This window comes from Homarus americanus, unplaced genomic scaffold (assembly GCF_018991925.1).
Source record: "Homarus americanus isolate GMGI-L3 unplaced genomic scaffold, GMGI_Hamer_2.0 scaffold26352, whole genome shotgun sequence".
NCBI classification, from domain to species: Eukaryota; Metazoa; Arthropoda; class Malacostraca; order Decapoda; family Nephropidae; genus Homarus; species Homarus americanus.
The window spans coordinates 84,045-105,778 of NW_024723838.1; the positions used below are offsets into that span (position 1 = coordinate 84,045).

General features: G+C 37.3%; 1 protein-coding gene across 4 annotated transcripts in view; it reads left to right on the plus strand.

Moving 5' to 3' along the window:
• Positions 1 to 21,734, plus strand: part of LOC121863965 (protein abrupt-like) — a 166,274-nt gene that overhangs the window by 39,654 nt on the left and 104,886 nt on the right. For all 4 annotated transcript variants that reach the window (XM_042362824.1, XM_042362823.1, XM_042362826.1 and 1 more), the window contains exons 3-4: positions 15,219 to 15,381; positions 17,882 to 17,987. In XM_042362824.1, coding sequence (XP_042218758.1) covers positions 15,219 to 15,381; positions 17,882 to 17,987 — 269 coding nt within the window. The remainder of the gene's footprint in view (positions 1 to 15,218; positions 15,382 to 17,881; positions 17,988 to 21,734) is intronic.

Sequence of the window (21,734 nt, forward strand, 5' to 3'; positions counted from 1 at the left end):
ATTGGGCTATTTTTGGTAGGGCTGAGGGAGAGAGTACCAGCTGTTTGGTCTTTTTTTGGCGGGAGAGTCACGCAAATATCCGTACTGATGTTTGTTTGTTGTCTTCTGTCTTTTTAAAAATGAATACTTGTAAATTAAAAGTACCGTAACATTGTATTATATACAAACTTGTCATATTTTTGGAAAATAAGAAGCAAGAAAATAAGAATGTACCGGTAAACACAATTTCAATGTACACTAAAATTAAAGGCTGCTTAAGAAGGGCCAATGCAAAAACAAAGCCTCCGCGACCTGGGCTCTGCCGTATCAGCTAGACGGTACACGTGTTTTTCAAATCGTTTTCAGTTAAAAAACTGTTGCATCACAAGTGAATTAGGATAGAATATTATTGTAATACAACGGTTTTTTAACTGAAAACCATTTGAAAGGCGATTACGGTAACATCTTTTGAACGAAAGAAAGCGAAAGTCATTGCTTTCGTCATGATTTTATCCCTTTTTCCACTGTAATACGTAGGTCATTTCACCAAAAATATTACATTTCCATATTCTCAGAAATAAATAGTAGTTTTGCTGAAATGTAATGTATTTCAATGTAAATTAGGATAAACTACATGAAAACCAAAGACTTTACCTAACCTTCCGATGTTCAAGATATGTTACTCGTTTTTTTAATAGTTTTCGGTTAAAATACTGTTATATTAGTGATATTCTATTCATACTGTGCTTGATATAATACATTCACGGAAATGTAATATTTTTGCTGAAATGACGTACATATTACAGTGGAAAGTGGGATAAAATCGTGACGAAAGCAATGACTTTCGCTTTCTTTTGTTCAAAAGATGTTACCGCAATCGCTTTTCGAATGGTTTTCAATTAAAAAACTGTTGTATTACAATAATATTCCCTCCTAATTGACTTGAATAAGTAGTTGAATGGAAATATACAATATTTTTGTTGAAACTACCCTCGTTTCAGTGTAAAGTGTCGTAATAATAAATGGTAAACAATTTGCCTTCAGCACTCGGTGTTTCAGGCACGGTGAGCCTCAGTTTATAGGACGTAGAGTGTTTTTACTGAAGGTTATGTTGTTCCAACACCCTCAAAAACTTGGGTCGACCTATAAACAAGGAATATCATAAATTAATGATTTTTTGGTAAAATAATCAGTGTCGACCTACAATGCTGATGTCAACACAAGCGTGGTTACAGCGAGACTCACTAAGTGACGATGCGCGGGGTGGCGTGTGTGAGTGTGCGGTGGCGGGCTGTGTGCGGTGCTGGGCGTGATTTGAATGGCGTGCGATTTGAATGTACTTCAATTACTTCAATGTACAGAATATTCCTCCGGCGGGGCAATCCGCGTATTTGCGAATCCGTGAATGCTAAACCTGCGTATGCGAAGGGCCGACTGCACACACACACACACACACACACACACACACACACACACTTCATCCTTGACCGCCGACGGGTCAAGACGGGTCAGACGCACCTGGCGCTGCTCAGCAGCAGCCACGTCAACTGTTATGTTGGCCTATACCAACTCCCTTCCCTGAACCCTCCTCCCCACCGGAATATCAACAAGTTCTCGCCAGAAGTTACTATTTCATTTGGGAAAGGAATGGAACCAGTGTTGAATAGTGGTGAACAGTGCTTAAGTCAGTGAAAAACAACTCGGCAGTTGAGTCTGAGCCAAGCTAACCTTCACACAGTGAGGTCCCAGGTACCCAGTGATAATTCCCCTGAGATTCAATGATAGAGAGACCTGGCACCACACCTCACCCACTTGAGTGAGTGAAGTCCTGTGACAACAGACCACGTGGTGTCCCCATGATGCACGACACCACGTAATGAATGAGTTGCTACAGCATCATGTGAAGTTTCTCATAACACCATCTGCGAGGGAATTACTACACCACGGGATGCCCCTCATAACACCATCTGTGACGGAATTACTATGCCATGTGATGCCCCTCATAACACCATCTGTCAGGGAATTACTACACCACATCAGGCCCCTCATACACCATCTGTGAGGGAATTACTACACCACAGCAGGCCCCTCATAACACCATCTGTGAGGGAATTACTACATCATCAGGCCCTTCATACACCATCTGTGAGGGAACTACTACATCATCAGGCCCCTCGTAACACCATCTGTGAGGGAATTACTACACCAAGTCAAGCCCCTCATAACACCACCTGTGAGGGAACTAGCACTCCACGTGATGCCCCTCATAACGCCATCTGTGAGGGAGTTACTACAGTACGTGTCTGACTGTTCAACACCTCAGCTCACATGATCTACATGTGTAAACATTAATCTGTATGCTCACTGTATGTTCCTTCACCTTTCTCTAATGAAGGCTTTTGTTAAACCACCAATGTATGTAATAAGTCATTTATGTCCAATGTATATTTTCAGCCTTCGGGCTGCAAACTTTTTCAATAAACCGTTTATTATTATTATTATTATTACACACACACACACACACAGTCATGCGCCGGTTAACGAACAATGTCCGATCACATATACGTCTGTGCCCCACCCAAAAAAAATAAAAATAAAAAACTTCCGTGACGCCTGCTGGACCACCACTCCACGACCCCCTGACGGGGACACGATGATCCTTCCCATACTGGCCAGATACTGTATTATGTGTTAAAGGAATATCCTTCCTTAGGCTTTTTTTTAAGCATTTGCCTCCAGGTGTAATGTTAACCCACATCTATTGAGGATAAAATCTTTCACCTACAAATTGACAATAACACATTTGCTGTAATCAGACATATCTAATTGCCTCAACAATTGCAACCCCAGTTGCAATTGGGGTTGCAATTTCAAATTATGTGTCATTACTAAGGAATAACAAAGTCTCTGGTGCACTGCACTCTAAGGTTAAGAGAAAATGGACTCAGGCATCCTGAAGCAAGAGAAATTTGACTCCTATGATGGGGGACACAAGCACTCACACAAGCCACTCATACTGACAGACTTGACACTCACTTACTTGACAAGTTTTACCAACCATTAGTTATCTTGTGAATTTAGTCAATATTGTACAGTACACTGCAATGCAGTGGTCCCTCGGTTAACAATGGACCGAAGTGCAAACCTGTACTGTACATGTACTAAAATTGTTATGTCTATTGCAAATATAGCTTGTTTATACAGGTATTCAAATAAATCACTATCTTACAAGAATCCCAGCAATGTAAGTTATATTCACCCAGGTCGTTTGGGTGGCAATTTATGAGAAGAGCTTAGTCACTCTTAAGGAATGATAAATAAACACGCAGGCCTTCAGCGCCAACTGTCAAATCATTTCTCAAATAAATAAACAAACACCAGACACTGTCACCTCGCCTCACTTCCCGCTCCCCCCCTCTTCCCACGCTCGCTGGCTACCTCCCTCATTGCCTCTCTCCTTGTGTTCCTAGACAAAAGATTGGTGATAACTTTATGCTTTAAGGTGTTTATTTTATATAATATCTCAGACTAAAGTTAGGATAATATAATTTGCATTGCTGAAATCCTTGCATTACAGAGATTAATTTGAATATAAACGTCATATATTTTGCTCGAGACAAAAATTGTAGTACATTAGTGTACAATACTGTAGTACATTTTATAATATAAAGTTTTTCAATTGTAAATTTTGGGTAGATTTACATAAATTTCTTCATTTATTTTCATCCATTTATATGCACACACCATTATAAAAGAAACGTAAAAGAAATAAATGACCTTAGTGCAAAGTTGGATTGCACATGTACTAATTTGATTATGGTACTAAAATTGTTATGGCTAGTGCGAATTACAGCATGTTTATATTCAAATTAATCTGTATCTTACAAGAATCCCAGCAATGTTAATTATTTTCTCCCCGGTCATTTCACTGGCATTTTAAAATGAGAGAAGCTTAGTAGGACTGTTAAATAGACACACAGAGACCTTTGGCTCAAACTGTCAAACATATCACCTCAACCCCCCATCCCTTCGCTGGCTGGCTGTCTCCATCCCTCCCAGCCAGGGTTTTAGGCTTACAGTTTATATCTTATATAATATCTCAGACTAAAGTTAGGAGATTATAATTTGCATTGCTGGAATCCTTGCAAGACAGCTAATAATTTGAATATAAACGTCATATATTTTGCTCAAGAGATAAAAATTGTTGTACATTAGTGTACAGTACTGTAGTACATTTATAATATAAATTTTTTCAACTGTATTTTTGGGTAGGTTTACATAAATTTCTTCATTTATTTTCATCCATTTACATGCACACACCATACTAAAAGAAACATAAAAGAAATAAATGACCTTAAAGCAAAGTTGGAGTGCACATGTAATAATTTGATTACGGTACTAAAATTGTTATGTCTAGTGCAAATTATAGCATGTTTATATTCAAATTAATCAGTATCTTACAAGAATCCCAACAATGTTAATTATATTCACCCAGGTCATTTCACTGGCTTTTTATAAGAGAGAAGCTTAGTCACTTAAGAACTGATAAATATACACGCGTTAGACCTGGGCCTGTGCCAACTGTCAAACGTGCTACCTCCCCTCCCCCCACGCCCCCTCTCTCTCCCCCATCTGCTGGCGTTGCTGGAATCCTTGTAAAACAGTGAATAATATTAATATAAACATCATGTATTTTGCACAAGAGATAAAAATTAATCACCTGTATCACATTACAGTAGTGATTTAAGAGTAAAAGTGTATATGTACATATATAGTATTCCACATACACGTAAGTATAAATACAAAGTTTATATGATGATCGGACAACGTCTATTTCGGTTAACATCACGTTTCCAAGAACGTATCTAGGACGTTAGCCGGTGCATGACTCCTCTGTATATATAACCTGTTCTGTACTTTCTACTTTAGTTTGTACTCACCCCTGAAGATGTGAATTACACGAAAGCGCTTGGGAACTTCGTGTTTTCTTTTTCCTTGTGGCTATCAGCATATTCGTGGATCACACGCACATATAGTGATTTATTTGCATATATATATATATATATATATATATATTTATATATATATATATATATATATATATATATATATATATATATATATATATATATATATATATATATATATATATATATATATATATATATATACAGGTTGTACCTCTCTAGTCCGGCAACCTCGGGACCTGACCGGTGCCGGACCATGGAAATTGCTGGACCATGGAAATTCACCCTTTTCCTGGATAGATAGTGACTTGTGCTTATGCCTGGAAGCACTAGCAGCACTTTCTCTGCGTCATGGTCTCTTTGAAGACATATTGAAGGGTTAAATGTCGTATAGTAGCTTCTCAAATTTCGCGAGTTTTTAATTCTTAACGTATTTTATTGGAACACACAAAAAAAATAAATAAATAAAAATTTTGACGGCGGAAACTTGAATTTCGACGGGTTTGAACGGCCCGCCAACGTGCAGACGACGTGCATAATCGTGTAAAGCGTCATTTCTCTTATGTACAAAAGATTCTTTATTGTTTATCACTGAATGTCTTTTTTATTGAATTAATGTTTATGTGTGCAAAATGAGCAATACAATTCATTAATAATACGTAGAATATTAAAACACACGAGGAAATGACACAGCATTGAATTCGTTGATTATAAAACCAGTGACTGACTTGTTCTATATATAAAACTGAAGAAAATAAGACCTTGGTTGTAGCTGTAGTAAAATTAATATGGTTGTTTTAAGTAATGTTATTTAATGTTAATAAATGGAACAATAGAAGTAGCTAACGATAATAGTAAAGAAAAAAGAGAGATCGCATATGTAAGTGCGCACACGTGAAAACATATCATCATTACTTTACATAAGAATATGAAAGCAACACTTATTTACTGTTCATATATATTTTAATTAATGTTTCTGAATTTGTTTTTGTTGAATTAATGTACGTGTGTGCAAAATTAACAATACAATTTATTAATAATACGTGGAATATTAGAGGAGACGAGACGGCTGCCGGCATTGTTTATGTTAAAGCTTACGAAACCAATGACTGATTGGTTCTACATATAAAACTGAAGAAAATAAGACCCTGAGTTTAGCTGTAGTAAAATTAATGTAAAAAAATGAACATGGTTGTTTGAAGTACCTGTAATGTTATTTAATGTTAATAAATGGAACAATATAAGTAGCTAACCATTAATGGTAAAAAAAAAAAAAAGTGAGACTGCTCGTATGTAAGTGCGTACATGTGAAAATATATCGTCATTACTCTACATGAGAATATGAAAGCAACACTTATTTACTGCTCATATATATTGAAGGGTTAAATGTTGTACTCTGTATAGACAAGCAGAGAGAGAGAGAGAGAGCGCAGCCGAACTGCCAGATGTAAACAAACCTTAATTTCCCGCGGCTTTTATTTTTTAAGGGGATTAGCCCACCCGGGAATAGGTCACTGACCCACATTAGGGCCTGAGGGGCAAAAAGTTAATACTCCTGTAATAATAATAATAATAATAATTCAGATAAGTAAAAAAAGCTGCCTATCTACCTATTGGACAAACTAAAATCGTTCCGGACCACGGGAGTTTCCGGACCACAGAATGCCGGACTAGAGAAGTACAACCTGTAATAATAATAATAATAAAGAACCACAAAGAAATACAAAATGAAAAAAAATCAAGTGAGGAACAATATATGTATGTTGTGTTGTCAATAGTAAGAGAAACAACCGAGACCCTGCAATTGTGTGTAAATGAGGCAGAAAGTCAGATCAGCAATCTGGGACTTGGTCACAATTTTCGTGATGCCATGTGGCAGCAAGATCTACCATAGAGAACACGTTATGCTTCCAATATCTTCCCAGGCGGTAGTACCTCTCTGTTTGGTAGCTGCCTAACACCTACTACCTATCAATGAGAGAAGCTTAGGCTGCAAGTGAAGAACTCGGTAATGTTTCGTTGACTGCTAGCATTGATGTGGTCGTGATACAGCTTAACATAGGGCTCCAGGGATTGCAACTGATGGTTATTAGACACTTCGTAGCGATGCTTGACTGGGTCTTTGGCAAGGAGGAGTTTCAATCTCTCGGCTGTCTCGATGATTTCTTTCACATCAGCATGTGTTAGTTTCTGCTCTTTTTCTTCCACCGTAACACCTGGCTGCTCACTGACGCCATCATCTTCCAACGTCTCGTCCGCAGTCACCTCAGGTTCCCTGATTACCTCTAGGATGTCGTCGTTGGTGGTTTCGGAGAAGCCTGCAGCTCTAATAATTTGTGCAGCCTCTCTTGCAGTGTCCAATGCCACAGCAACAGACTGAGCCTCACCAGCCACCGCTTGCCTCTGCCTCCCACCTAGGATACCCTCCAACACATGCCGCCACGCGTGACGAATCGTTGCCGCAAATAGCTGGCCCCATTCCTCCACCAAGAAATCAACAGCTTTCTAGACGTTGAACAGTTTTCAGAACTGCTTGGCTTCATGGCCCGCCAAATCTTGTTCTGGATCCTCGTTCCTCGCTCTCGCTATCGGTGCCACTCAGTAGGTTCTGCAATTCATCCTTGGTGTTGGTGATGTTGTTCAGGAGCCGAAACTTCTTTGCGGAGAAAGCAGCCTTCACTTTGCATATCAACTTCTGGTCCATGCGCTGGATTAACGACGTAGTGTTAGGGGGAAGGAAGACCACTTTTATGTTGGCGTGACGATCCAGCAAAAGAGGCGAGTGACCTGGTGCGTTGTGGAGGAGCAACAAAATGTTGAATGGCACATTATGTTGCTCGCAGAATTTCTTCACATCAGGAACGAAACAGTCGTCAAACCAGGAATGGACAGACCAGTGAACATCCACGCCTTACGTGCGGTTAGCCAGTGGACATTTAGCTTGGTCATGTCCATGTTTTTGTAGGCGTGCGGCTTGCAGGCTGTGTGGATTACAGACAACTTGAGCTTACAGGTGTTCATTTATCTTGGCGGCATCCTTCTTGATCATCCGGATCGTAGATTCGTTCACGCCATGCTGGCGTGCCAAATCAACTTGCCTCATTCCTTTCTCCAACTCCTGCACGATTTTGTATTTCACTTCATAGCTTAAAGTGCGTTGTATTTTCTTTGCCTTTGGGCAACTTGGTCCAGGTAGTTCAAGGTTTCTCGGGGGTGGTGGGGGTCCAGCTGAAGCCATTGTTGATGGGATTAGCGGGCACAAGAGAGAAGTGTATACGCGGAGACTGAGAACAATGAGACTGGCGCAGCTTAGGTCAGCGACTTATTCCCTCTGGTGGCAGGGCACATCATGGTACATTAGACCAATCACAGCGAGCAGCGGAGGGAGGTAAGGATGCGTGGCCCAATCACAGTCCGATACGTCATATGACGTCAGCGATAACATAAGAGCGACATACTGCACACCCTCCCCGTGCTGCTTCCCGCGTATGGTCAAGAATGTACTGCGTAACTAATAATTGGCGCGTCTGAACCTCTCACGCCGCTTGCCACGTAAATGATGGAATGTACTGCATAACTGATAATTGGCGCGTCGGTCATGTGACGCGTTAATGACCAAACGCGTATAGGAAATCCGCATAAATCCAGACTATACTGAATATGTACAGTGACCCCTCAGTTAACGAACTCAATCCGTTCCAGAAGGTCGTTCGTTAACCGAAAAGTTCGTTAATCGAAACCATTGTTTCAATGGGTTTTTGGGTAATTGGTTCCAGCTCACCGAAAATTTCCTAAATTCAACAAAAATGGTAGAAAAGTTCACTTACTTTGAGGTGTGTATGTAGAAGGCTCCTGGATGATGATGATGATGATGATGATGATGATGATGATGATGATGATGGGAATTACAATGGGGGTGGAGGAGAAGGAAGAAGAGAAGGCATTGGGGTGGAAGAGAAGTCACCCCATGGCACCATTTCACCCATAAAATTTTAGTTCTCTTGGTGTATTTCAAGATTATTTTCTTTAAATCAACACTGTACTGCATTATATATTGTCAATATGTAAAATATATTTCAAAATGACCAATAATTTGTTTGGAAACACAGAAAAAAAGCGTTTAGTTGAAGAGAGTCTCAAGCAAGATGTTACCTCCAGTGAAAACAGAGAGACTAACGCCTGTTTGCTGTGTTAAGAGGCTGGATGCTGCGCTTTAAACTGGTCACTTTACCTTCAATTATGTTCAATAATTGTTAAAATGACTAAAAAATTGAATATTAAACTTTTAAAATTATTGAATAGTATAAACTTCTTGATATTTATTAAAATAGTTAGGAATTTAAGCCCTAGAACCGATTAATGTATTGGCGGACTGATACTAAAGCTGGTTGCCCGGTCAGTGCAAGCGAAAACATGTTGAGGTCGGTTCGTAAGAAATTCGTTAACCGAATTTTTGTTCGTTAACCGAATTGAAGATCCTTATGGAAAGCAGTTCGTTAACCGAAATTTCGTTAACCAAGGCATTCGTTAAACGAGGGGTCACTGTATTCACTCAATTGTGCGATTAAAAATTAAAAACTTAATTGGTGATATAAATGACACGTGCATGACTATGTTAATTTATCAAGCCAATCTATATAAAGCAATGTATTACATTAATGTGTGAATGGTTGATGACTGAACAGCTCACTTGTCCTCTTGTGTGGTGGCAGAGCAGTAGATAGAGAGAGTTTGGTCAACTCAGTGACATGCGGGTGCCATGTTGTTACTCAGCTGGTGAAGAAGTTTGTGCTCATACTGCAGAGGATGATGATGATGATGATGATGTTGTTTATTCGTTAAAATTGTTATACATATTTACAACTGGATAAACATGTTTATAAACTATGTGGGAGACAGCCTTAGAAGACTTCCCACCGGGTGAGTAACAACATGGCACCTGGTTGCCTAAACTCTCTCTCTATCTATGGCTCTGTGCGGCGGGTGACAACAGCACACAGAATGTCAGACGATCAAGCTCACAAACTCAAGATTGACTCATGGGATTACAGTGGCCCCTCCATTAACGAACTCAATCCGTTCCAGAAGGTCGTTCGTTAACCGAAACGTTCGTTAACCGAAACCATTGTTTCAATGGGTTTTTGGGTAATTGGTTCCAGCTCACCGAAAATTTCCTAACTTCAACAAAAATGGCGGAAAAATTTACTTACTTTGAGGTGTGTATGTAGAAGGCTCCTGGATGATGATGATGGTGTGCATTTGAAGTGGGAGGTGCAGGAGGAGAAGGGAGAAGAGAAGGAAGTGGAGGTGGAGGAGAAGCATTTTACTGCTTCTTGGAAGGTGAGGAACCTCTGGACTGACAGATTCTCCACCATGAACATCCTCTCTCCTTCTTGAAGTGGAAGGCTGAGGGCTAGCATCTTGTTCCCTCTGCCTTTTACTGAAGAAAGTGTCAATTGTGGTCTGTGGGGCATCTGTCCTCCTCACCATTAACTTATGTTTAAAGAAGGAGACCACTGAGTCCTCAACATGACATAAAGTTAGTTCAGTTTTTTCCACTTCTGGGTGCTTTGAAGCCAGTTCCCTGAACTTCTCCCAGTGGTAAATCACATCTTTCAACTGTTTAGCTGACATATGGTCATCACTTTCAATTTCCTCCTCACCACTGTCAGCCTCTACCCGTAACATCTCATCCAGTTGCTTCAAGTCATCAGGAGTAAGTTCCTCCTCATGAGACATCACAAGCTCTTCCACATCCTTCTCCTCCACTTCAAGGCCCAATGACTGACCAATGGACACAATCTCCTGGTCCAACTCTGTGTTATCCTGAAATCCCTCAAAATCATGGACTACTGATGGCCACAGTGCTTTCCATGAAGAATTGAGGGTTCTGTTGGAGACTTCTTGCCATGATGACACAATCAATTTTACAGCCTCCAGGACGTTGAATTGTGTCTTCCAGAACTGTTTCAGTATTAGTTCAGGATCAGCGGAAGTTGCCTGATGACACCTCCTAAACATTTTCTTCATGTACAACTTCTTGAAGTTGCTGATCACATTCTGGTCCATTGGCTGTATGAGTGATGTAGTGTTTGGAGGCAAAAACAACACTTTCACAAAGTCAAATTGATACTCCAAATTTCTGGCAAGGTCAGGGTCATGACCAGGAGCATTATCCATGAGTAGAAGAACCTTTAAAGGGAGTTTATTGGTGGTTAGGTAGCTCTTGACAGAGGGGCAAAACACATCAACAGCCCATTCATTAAAGAACTGTCTTGTCACCCATGCCTTACGGTTGGACTTCCAATAAACTCCAAGCATTGTTCTTACCACTTTCTGTTGCTTGAACACCCTGGGGTTTTCAGAGTGGTAGACAAGCATAGGCTTCAGTCGGAAATCCCCTGAAGCATTGGCACCAAGCAGTAGAGTGAGACGGTCTTTCATGGGTTTATGCCCAGGTAAAGAGGCTTCATCTTTGGTGATGAATGTTCTTTTGGGCATCTTTTTCCAGAACAGCCCAGTTTCGCCCACATTGAACACTTGCTGTGGAAGATAATTTTCTTCTTCCATCAGTTTTTTAAATTCAACTAAAAACTTTGCTGCCCCTTCTTTATCAGCACTAGCAGCTTCACCATGCCTAGCAACACTTAAAATGTCACTTCTTTTCTTAAATTTTTCGAACCAGCCTTTGCTAGCCCGAAAAATCTTCAAATTCTGTTCCTGAAGAACCAGGTTGATCTGCCTTTAAATGTTCATAAATCTCCCTGGCTCTTTCACAAATGAAATCACCAGAAACTGAATCACCTTTCATCTGTTTTTCCCTAATCCAGATGATAAGTAACCTCCCAGTTTCTACGATTAGGGATCTACTTTTAAACACTCTTGTAGATTTGTCTCTCACGTTCACTTCCTTAAATTTGTCTTTTTGTCCAAGAATTGTCGACACAGTTGATGCCGACATGCCATATTCTTTGCATAGCGCATTTGATTTAATACCTTGTTCGTGTTTTTTTATTATTTCCTGCTTTATTTGGATTGAAATCGCTTTTCTTGATCTCTTAGGCCCCATGCTGGATTCAAACAATGGCAACACGTATTTTTCAAAGTTAAACTAGCTGTAAATAAAGAATATTTTCTTTAAAATAACACTGCACTGCACTATATATTGTCAATATGTAAAATGATTTTCAAAATGACCAATAATTTGCTTGGAAACACAGAAAAAAAGCGTTTAGTTGAAGAGAGTTTCAAGCAAGATGTTACCTCCAGTGAAAACAGAGAGAGACTGACGCCTGTTTGCTGTGCTAAGAGGCTGGATGCCGCGCATTAAACTAGTCACTTTACCTTCAATTTTGCTCAATAATTGTTAAAATGACTAAAAAATTGAATATTAAACTTTTAAAATTATTGAATAGTATAAACTTCTTGATATATACTAAAATAGTAAGGAATTTAAGCCCTAGAACCGATTAATGTATAGGCGGACTGATACTAAAGCTGGTTGCCCTGTCAGTGCAAGCGAAAACATGTTGAGGTCGGTTCGTAAGAAGTTCGTTAAGCGAAATTTTTTTCGTTAACCGAATTGAAGATCCTTATGGAAGGCAGTTCGTTAATCGAAATTACATTAACCGAGGTGTTCGTTAAACGAGGGGTCACTGTACTGTAAAGTACATACAATAATTTTAATTTGAAAATGTACTGATTTTTTAGTTTAGATAGATTTATTGAGTTAAATTATAATACATTTTCACATTAGTTCAACATGTTTTGTTTAATAGTAAATGTACTAGAGGAAATATTATCAAAGAACATAACATAAGAGATATTTATCGAGTCAACTCATACAATTCATAATAATCTTACGGAACTCATAACCTAAGAAATCATCATACAATATGCAATAGTAATCTACAAGATGAAAGTGAGTAGCCTAATTTGCTTACAACAATGGGCAATGAGACTGCCAGATGCTTAGTGCAGTCGCTGCCAACCATCTCTTCCACCTCTCTGCATGCGTGGTGGTGGGAAATTTGAAAGTGAATTATCTTCCAAACATAGTTAAGGCATGTTTGATGCAGTTACATACAGTAGTATCGGTAGTGTACTTTACTGTATTTATATGCACAAAATATGTTTTTCCCATATATATATATATATATATATATATATATATATATATATATATATATATATATATATATATATATATATATATATATATATATATATATATATATATATATATATATATATATATATATATATATATATATATATATATATATATATATATATATATATATATATATATATATACTATATATATATATATATATATATATATATATATATATATATATATATATATATATATATATATATATATATATATATATATATATATATATATATATATATATATACAGTGGTATGCTATAACGAACGTAATTAGTTCCAGATAGCATTCGTTCATTATAGGATTAATCCGTTCCAGGCCCCCAAATACAACCGCTTAACACTGAAAAAATTCTGTGGAAAATGTAAAAAATACGGTACTTTATCTTACCTTAGTGTTATTCAGCATGCAGGTACCCCTAAACACTGGCACATCACTATCACTTCCACTGGGAGTCTTGGCTTTAAGGTCCTCAAACAATTGTTTAGCCTTCTCACAAATTATAGCTTCACTAATGTTACCACCTGCCATTTCTTTCTCCTTTATCCACACTAAGAGTAAATTTTCCATCTCTTCAATCACATTACACCTTGCTTTGCTAAGTCTAAAGATTCCCTTAGCCACTTGCACAGTTTTTAACTCCTCTTTATTCTTCAAAATCGTACATATAGTCGATTTAGCCATCCCATATTCATCACTAAGTTTCGCAATGCTTCTTCCATTCTCACGTTTCTTTATAATTTCTTTCTTAGTTTCAAGGGTTATTAGCTTTCTCACTCGCTTTGGACGATCATTGTTACAATTGTATACTTGTATAACAAAATAGTTATACAAATAACGCGAATTTCCACATCAAAAGACGAAATTTCAACAATAACAGTGGTGCACTGGCTACACAATGAGACAAAGATGGCGCCTGACGCTCTTGTTGTGGGTCGCGGTACAACAATATTCATGCGCCAGGTGAAATAGTCCCGTATTCATCCGCGTTCGTTGTAGGAGTTTCGTTCGTTATAGCATTCTCAATTTTATAGGTAAAACCGTTTGTTATAGGAATATTCGTAGTAGGATCCGTTTATAGATACCCACTATTGTATATATTTATATATATATATATTTATATATATATATATATATATATATATATATATATATATATATATATATATTTATATATATATATATATTTATATATATATATATATATTTATATTTATATATATATATATTTATATATATATATTTATATATATATATTTATATATATATATTTATATATATATATATATATATTTATATTTATATATATATATATATATATATATATATATATTTATATTTATATATATATATATATATATATATATATATATATATATATATATATATATATATATATATATATATATATATATATATATATATATATATATATATATATATATATATATATATATATATAATCAACGACCTCACCAGCAAGGAATCGAACCTCGACCTACTGGGTGTGACTAGGGAACGCTTACCGGCTAGGCCACAAGGACACTAAAAGCAGTTCTAGACTCTGTTATATTTCACACAAAGCCTGTTCATCGAGCTGATGGCGCCGTGAACCTCAATGGGAAACTGCCCGTGCCTCTTATGTGGTGTCAGTAGCATTTTACCGAATCCAGCTGGTATGAAACGCGAGGTACATATATATACCCAGTAGGTCAGGGTTCGATTCCTTGCTGGTGAGGTCGTTGATTATATGTTCAAAGTCCGCGTGTTATATGGACTAAAAATGAAGTATATATACATATATATATATATATATATATATATATATATATATATATATATATATATTTTTTTTTTTTTTTTTTCTAAATGTATGGTTTATTAAATGTATGAAGTGTACTGAAAAAAATATCACAAAAATCTCTGTAAAATAGGGATGCATCTTATGCTACAGTGTGTCTTTTGTGACAGCAAATATGGTATTTGTTGAAATTGCTTTAGTTTTATTCTGTAATACAAATTAATGTATGATCTCATGTGCAATATTTTGTTTTGTGCTATAATTCAATATAGTACAGTATTGACAATATCAACAGGTGGTCAAGGAAGTAGTAGTCCCCCTTCATCGCTGCCACCAGAGTTGCCTCCGAGATCTGTTAGTTCATCCTTTGAGGGTTCAGCTCAACGTTCAGCTGGCCACACATCAGCATCTTGGCATTCTTCCGCTCCAACTCCACAGGGGTTTTCATTAAATCATAGGTAAGGAATTGGTATTTTGTCTTTTTGCTGTAATCAGTCTATGACCTTTAATTCTTTTATAAGAGCACTTGCTGTCCACACACCCCAACACCAAGATCCTCTACTTCGGGGATTTCAATGTACATCACAGAGAGTGGCTTGACTCTGCAAGGAATGACCCAGGTGGAGTTGAGGCACTCTCTTTTTCCTTACTTAATGATCTGGAACAAATAATTAAACACCCAACACGATCAACTTATTAACATTCTTGATCTTTGTTTTACCTCTAATCCCTCGCACTGTTCATTCTCAATTTCTGCCCCCTTAGGGTCTTCTGATCACAATCTTATTTATATTAATCAAACTGGACACGACCACCTCCCCCACCCCCCTCTAAACACCAACTATGGCACTATCAGAGGGCAAACTGGCAATCCTTGTGAGAATTCTTCTCCGACTTTCCGTGGGATGAATGTTGTTTTTCCACTCGGGACGCCTCGGTATATGCTGGCAGCATTGCTGTGGTTATACAAGGTGGTATGAGTGCATTTATCCCATCTTCTACCAAAATTTTCACTTTACAATCATGGTTTGATCGCTCCTGTTCTTTTGCATGTAGGGAGAGAGATAAGGCATATCAAGTTATGAAACTATTTCCTTCTCCTGTTGCCCACTCCTCTTTCATTACTTCTAGGAATTGTTGTAAGGTTATTCTTCATAGGGCCAAGCAGAGTTTTAATAAAAAGATAGACCACTGACCTGACTCATTCTTCTTCTAATAAATCCTTCTGGTTCTTAACCAAAAACATCTGTGATAACTTCTGCACTCCTTCTTTTCCTCGTCTCTTCCGACCTGATAACTCTCTAGCCATCTTTCCTTCTGATAAAGCCAATATATCATGGAAGCCACACATCCACAACATTGCTAAAGCTGCCTCCCGAAAGCTGAGAATGCTGTACAGATGCTGTAGTTACTTCACTCCTGAGCAGTCGCTTCAAGTTTATAAGGGATAGCTGTTCGTCTGTCCCTCTGTTAGGTAGGGTGGAATCAAAGGCAATTCGTCTTATTAACTCTCCTCCTTTAGTTGATAATTTCTCTTTCCTTTCTCTTTGCCGCAATGTTGCTTCACTCTCTCTGTTTTACAGGTACTTTAACGGACAATGTTCGGTGGATTTGGCATTCTGTGTACTGCTGGCAAGGCCATGGGCTCGTAACACTTGTCTTGCCCTCGGTGCCCACCATTTCTGTGGGTGTCGGTCACACTAGAATAACCCGTTATAATACAGCCTTCTTTCCTCACACAACCAAACTGTGGAATGCTTTGCCTTCTTCTGTGTTTCCATACTCATACAATCTGTGTCACCTAAAACAGCTGCCTTTCTGGCATCTTTGTGGTGTAGTCAGTTTCTCTTTTATATTTAATTTCTCTTTACTCATATTTTTTCGCCCCAAGGCCTCATTGTGGATCGATGACCTGTGCCCGAGTGGGCACCAGGGAGTTTGACATGCTCATTTGCAAAGTTATGCAGTCTTATGGATCACCATAAATGCTTTAAACAGTTACTTGTCTGGTGAACATGTCTTAATGCTGTGAACTCTAAATACAATGGCTGATGTAGGGAGCCAGTGAGGCTTCATGATCACAATACTGAAACCTTGAGATAGGGTTCTTGTCCTGAATTGCTTGGCTATAAATATGCATTCTAAGGTTCCAACTCTGACAGTTTCTTTTATCTAGGCATATTTGATATATCTCTGATAGAATCAATGTCATTCTGCACTTGAAACAAATTGGTGCACCTCATAATCATAATTATCTGTTAGCATGTATCTAAATGTCTCTATGTCTGTCTCTTCCCTCTTTCTCTCCACATTCTTTATAGTGAGGTTGGCTTTTCATTTGCCTATTTCCAATTGGTCTTTCATCTTGTTTTGAAGATTTTGTGAATTGCACGGATTTGTGGAAAAACAGATTTTTGAGGCACAAATTTGTGAGGTCAGACTGTAAACCAAGTATTTCAGACAATATATAGAGAATTCAATTTCTTAATAATATTCCATCACCACAATTTATACATATACAGTTTTCAAGTAAATAAAAAATTACAAACTATATTGAGAAATCAGTGACTTAAGCCTGACAACAAATATATTCAACAATGAATTACTACAGTGGTCTTATTTCCATAATGATAATGAGAGAGTATTTGTGTCTTCTAAATTTATTCTGTTCAATCAATTTTTAATCTGGACATTTGTAATGACTATGATTTTATTTTCCTCAACATAAAACTTTTGATTGGATCTCACATGTAAGATAAACAAGGAAACCAGAGGTACATTGGTGAGGAGTATCATGGCTTGAAGAAATAAAGGAACACTAAAGGAGAGGTGGCTTAACAGGCACCTAATTCATCCTCTCTCCTATGTCCCACACAAGTACCTTAATAGAGAATAAAATTGTACATATCATTACTGTTTGTAAAAATAAAAAAAATTATAAATAAATTTAAATTGCAGATCTGTAAGTGGAATAAGCAATGCTGTGTCACCCCCTCCAAATGTTGCTCTTGGTGAGAGTAGTTGTGTTGCTATGGGAAGCTCCTCATCTTCAAAGTCTGACAAGGTAATTTAATCAGCTTGTTCTCATGTTAATTTAAGCAGTGAAGGTACAGTAAATATGACCGTGAAATGGCAGTGATAATAATGATAAGAGGATTGATAGCATGGGAATTGAACAAGGTAATTAAAACATCTAATAATTACTTAAATACGTAATATTAGGAGGACACGTCGCTACCTAGCATTTAATTGCAATTCTCAAAACCCCCTCCCGCACCCTCCATCACACGCATTGCTACTGTCATCTTTTTGCCTGGCGAATCAGCTGTCAACGCGCACAAGAAAGGCTCCGCTAATTTGAGTTGTAATAGCTGAAATATTAAGTGCCACAAGGATTTTATTTTTGGTATTTATACATCTTAGCACAGTGAGGAAACCGAGTGACTTTTTTTTTTATTATATCTCTCAGGTATTGTGTTTGGGACAATTTTTTATACGGTCTGGTCAAGAATGGCGACCGCGGCTCATCTTCTATCTAGGAAGACAGTCGATCTTTAGTGACTAATATCCTCTGCTTTCAAGTCACTTAGTGAATGACGTTGTTTTTCGCCCTTCCAGGCTCGTCTTCACTGAACTAATATACAGTCGGCCCTTAACGTACGTGGGTTTAGCATACACGGATTTGCAAATACGCAGATCGCCCCGCCGGAGGAATATTCTGTACAGTGAGTTCTGCTATAACGCGTGTTTTGACAACGCGAATTGGCTCTAACGCGATTGATGAATAGAGGAACAATATTGTTTGCTCTAACGCGATTCCACTCGAACAGTTGTTATGGCTTGACGCGAGGTTATGCAGTGTTTACAGTTCACGTTCGACATCACGTGTTCAATTGAGTTATGTGTTTTGTTTGTGAAGAATTGCAGAAATAATTTATGTAATATTTATGTATACAGTAAACCACTCACAAGGTCTTACCACTAATTATTTTATGCTGAAACTTACGTTTGGGAAGCTGGATTAAAATGAAGATTGCCGGTATATTAAAATAATGAAAATGTATTATAAACCTGTCTAACATACCGTAAAAGAACAATATACCCCGGTAATAAATACAGCTGCTATCATCCCCCCCGCCCCCCCCCCATTTGACAGTGACAAGAAAGGGAAAGTGACCTTGACTGTGACCGCCTGTGGCTATTTTTAGCTGTCCTTGTGCTCGGAGGTGGTCAGTAATGCATATCTGTATATTTACTGATCATAATACTTATTTCCTATAAATAATTCATTTAAAATTTATTTTTTTACAAAGAATATTCAGTAAATGACTGCGTTAATTCTTGAAACTACCGACAGTGGTAAATTTAGGATATAAATGATGAACAGAAGTCACGTCATGGATTCGGAGTTTGGTCCTTAATGATCACCATAAATGTCTGGTCAACTTCACCTACCAGGTATAATGGTAGCCTCCCTTTTTCGTGAAACAAGTATATAAATTAAAGAAAATACTTGTAATATATTAAATATACTGCAAGTAAATATACTGCAAGTATTATAAATAAATAAATAAATAAACAAATAAAATGGCAAATCTATTTCAAGTAAATGGAAATATTTTACTCACACCGACATTAGTTCCAGTTAAATAATTGACGCTTAAGTGAGTCACTAGTGTACACCAGCCGGTGAAATTTGATGCCAATTCTTTAAGTGAATTGGCCTTATTTTAAATAACCAACCATAAATAAATGCAAAAAGGAAAAAAGATTTAAGGTGAAAAAAATTATATTGTATGTACTGTATGTTGTGTTGTCAAAGGAAGAGAAACAATTGAAACTCTGCAAGTGTGTGTAAATGAGGCAGAAAGATAGATCAGCAACCTAAGACTTGGTCACAATTTTCGTGACGCCATATGGAAGTACAGGTAGTTCTGCTATAACGCGATAATTGTGTTCTTGTAAAATATCGTGTTATAGAAAATCGCGTAATAGAAATAACAGGGCTTATGGAGAAAATAGGGTTAGGTGCAGATTACTCGAAATCGAAAAAATTTAGTAGTTAGCCTAACACAAAGGATAGCACAGTCTAAATAAATGTTACATTCATATCTAATAATGAAATCATACAGTAAATTTAACACTTTACCTTGAAAAAATATGAATGTAACTTGATGGGGGAGAAGGGTGATTTTGAGGTTGATAACATCAAGCTTCTCTTCAAGTGTTATATCCTTTCTTTTACGATAATCACCGTGAATTCTATCATCAGAATGCTTTTTGGAGATATTCTTCTTTACCATATTCACAGTTAATACCACAAAATTGGAGAAATAGTAAGCAAAAATCGCGTTATAGCAAACAAGCGATCGCGTTATACAAATATTGTTCCGAATTCATAAATCGCGTTAGAGCAAATTCGCGTTATCAAAACACGCGTTATAGCAGAACTCACTGTAGGATCTACCATTAGACAATGCTGTACATTATGCTTCCAATATCTTCCCAGGCGGTAGTATCTCCCTGTTTGGTAGCTGCCTAAAATTTTTAATAATATTACTTTGATACATCATGATAAATTAGACAAACAATGAAAATAAACAAACAAAAGTTATTTACCAAGACCTTCTCTCTGAGAACAGAGGGTAATAGATGGAGAGGAGATAAGTAGGCTATTTATAGCCCGTCTTTGTGTAGGAAGTCGACCGCACTGTAAATAATTCATTTAATATTTATATTTTTTACATAGAATATTCAGTACATGACTGTGATTATAAAATAGGCCGAGATATACGGTATGTATTATTTATGTGTGTATGATGTAAACAGAGCGCTTGGCCTCTCTTTCTCTGTGTATGGGTGGAATTCGTGGTTTAGAGTGAGTGATACGAATGTCGTAACATTACTAGGCTGAAGGCGCCTGAATACTACTTAAACACATCAAAACTATGTTAATTGATCACTGCATATTCACACAACAAATAACCAAGTCAAAAAACTTAATACGAGATGGAATGAACACAGGACTTTACGTCTGTACGACATATACTCAATACGTCTAGACTCTTTTCTCTCGCTGTGGGTGTATCCAATTGACTGTATAATAAATTCATTCACTCATAATTTCAAATTCCCTTATCATCCAGTGTTATATACAGAAATACTTGAGTCCCTGAGCGAGTACACAAAAAGAAAACGAAGGACTAAGACATCCTGAAGTGGATAGAGAACGGACATCTCTTCTGGGGGACTCAAACGTTTCTCATGTTTTGTGGGCGCTGTAGCATAATATGAATAATATGTAAATTACAATTTACATATGCTGTATATGTAAATTGTAAAATTTTAAATAAAAGAGAAAAACTAAATACGTAGCGTTTAAAGTGTACTGTACAGTGTTGTGGCTTGGCGCGGGGTTATGCAGTGTTTACAGTTCACGTTCGATATCACATGTTCAATTGATTTATGAGTTTTGTTTGTGAAGAATTGCAGAAATAATTTATGTAATATTTATGTATACAGTATACCTGTACAGTATATGTAAATTGTAAAATTTTAAATAAGAGAGAAAAACAAAATACTTAGCATTTTAGACCCGCACGCTCTGTTTACACCACACGATCAGTTTGAAACACGTGGGAAGTTTTTAAGCATCCTCAGTGATTTTTTATTACTGTTTCTCCAATTTTGTGACTATGGAAAATAAGATTATCTCCGGGAAGCGTTCTGGTGATTGCATTTCCGGTGGTGATCGTAAAAGAAAGGCTATAACACTTGAAGAAAAGCTTTATGTTGTCAAGCGTTTTGAAAA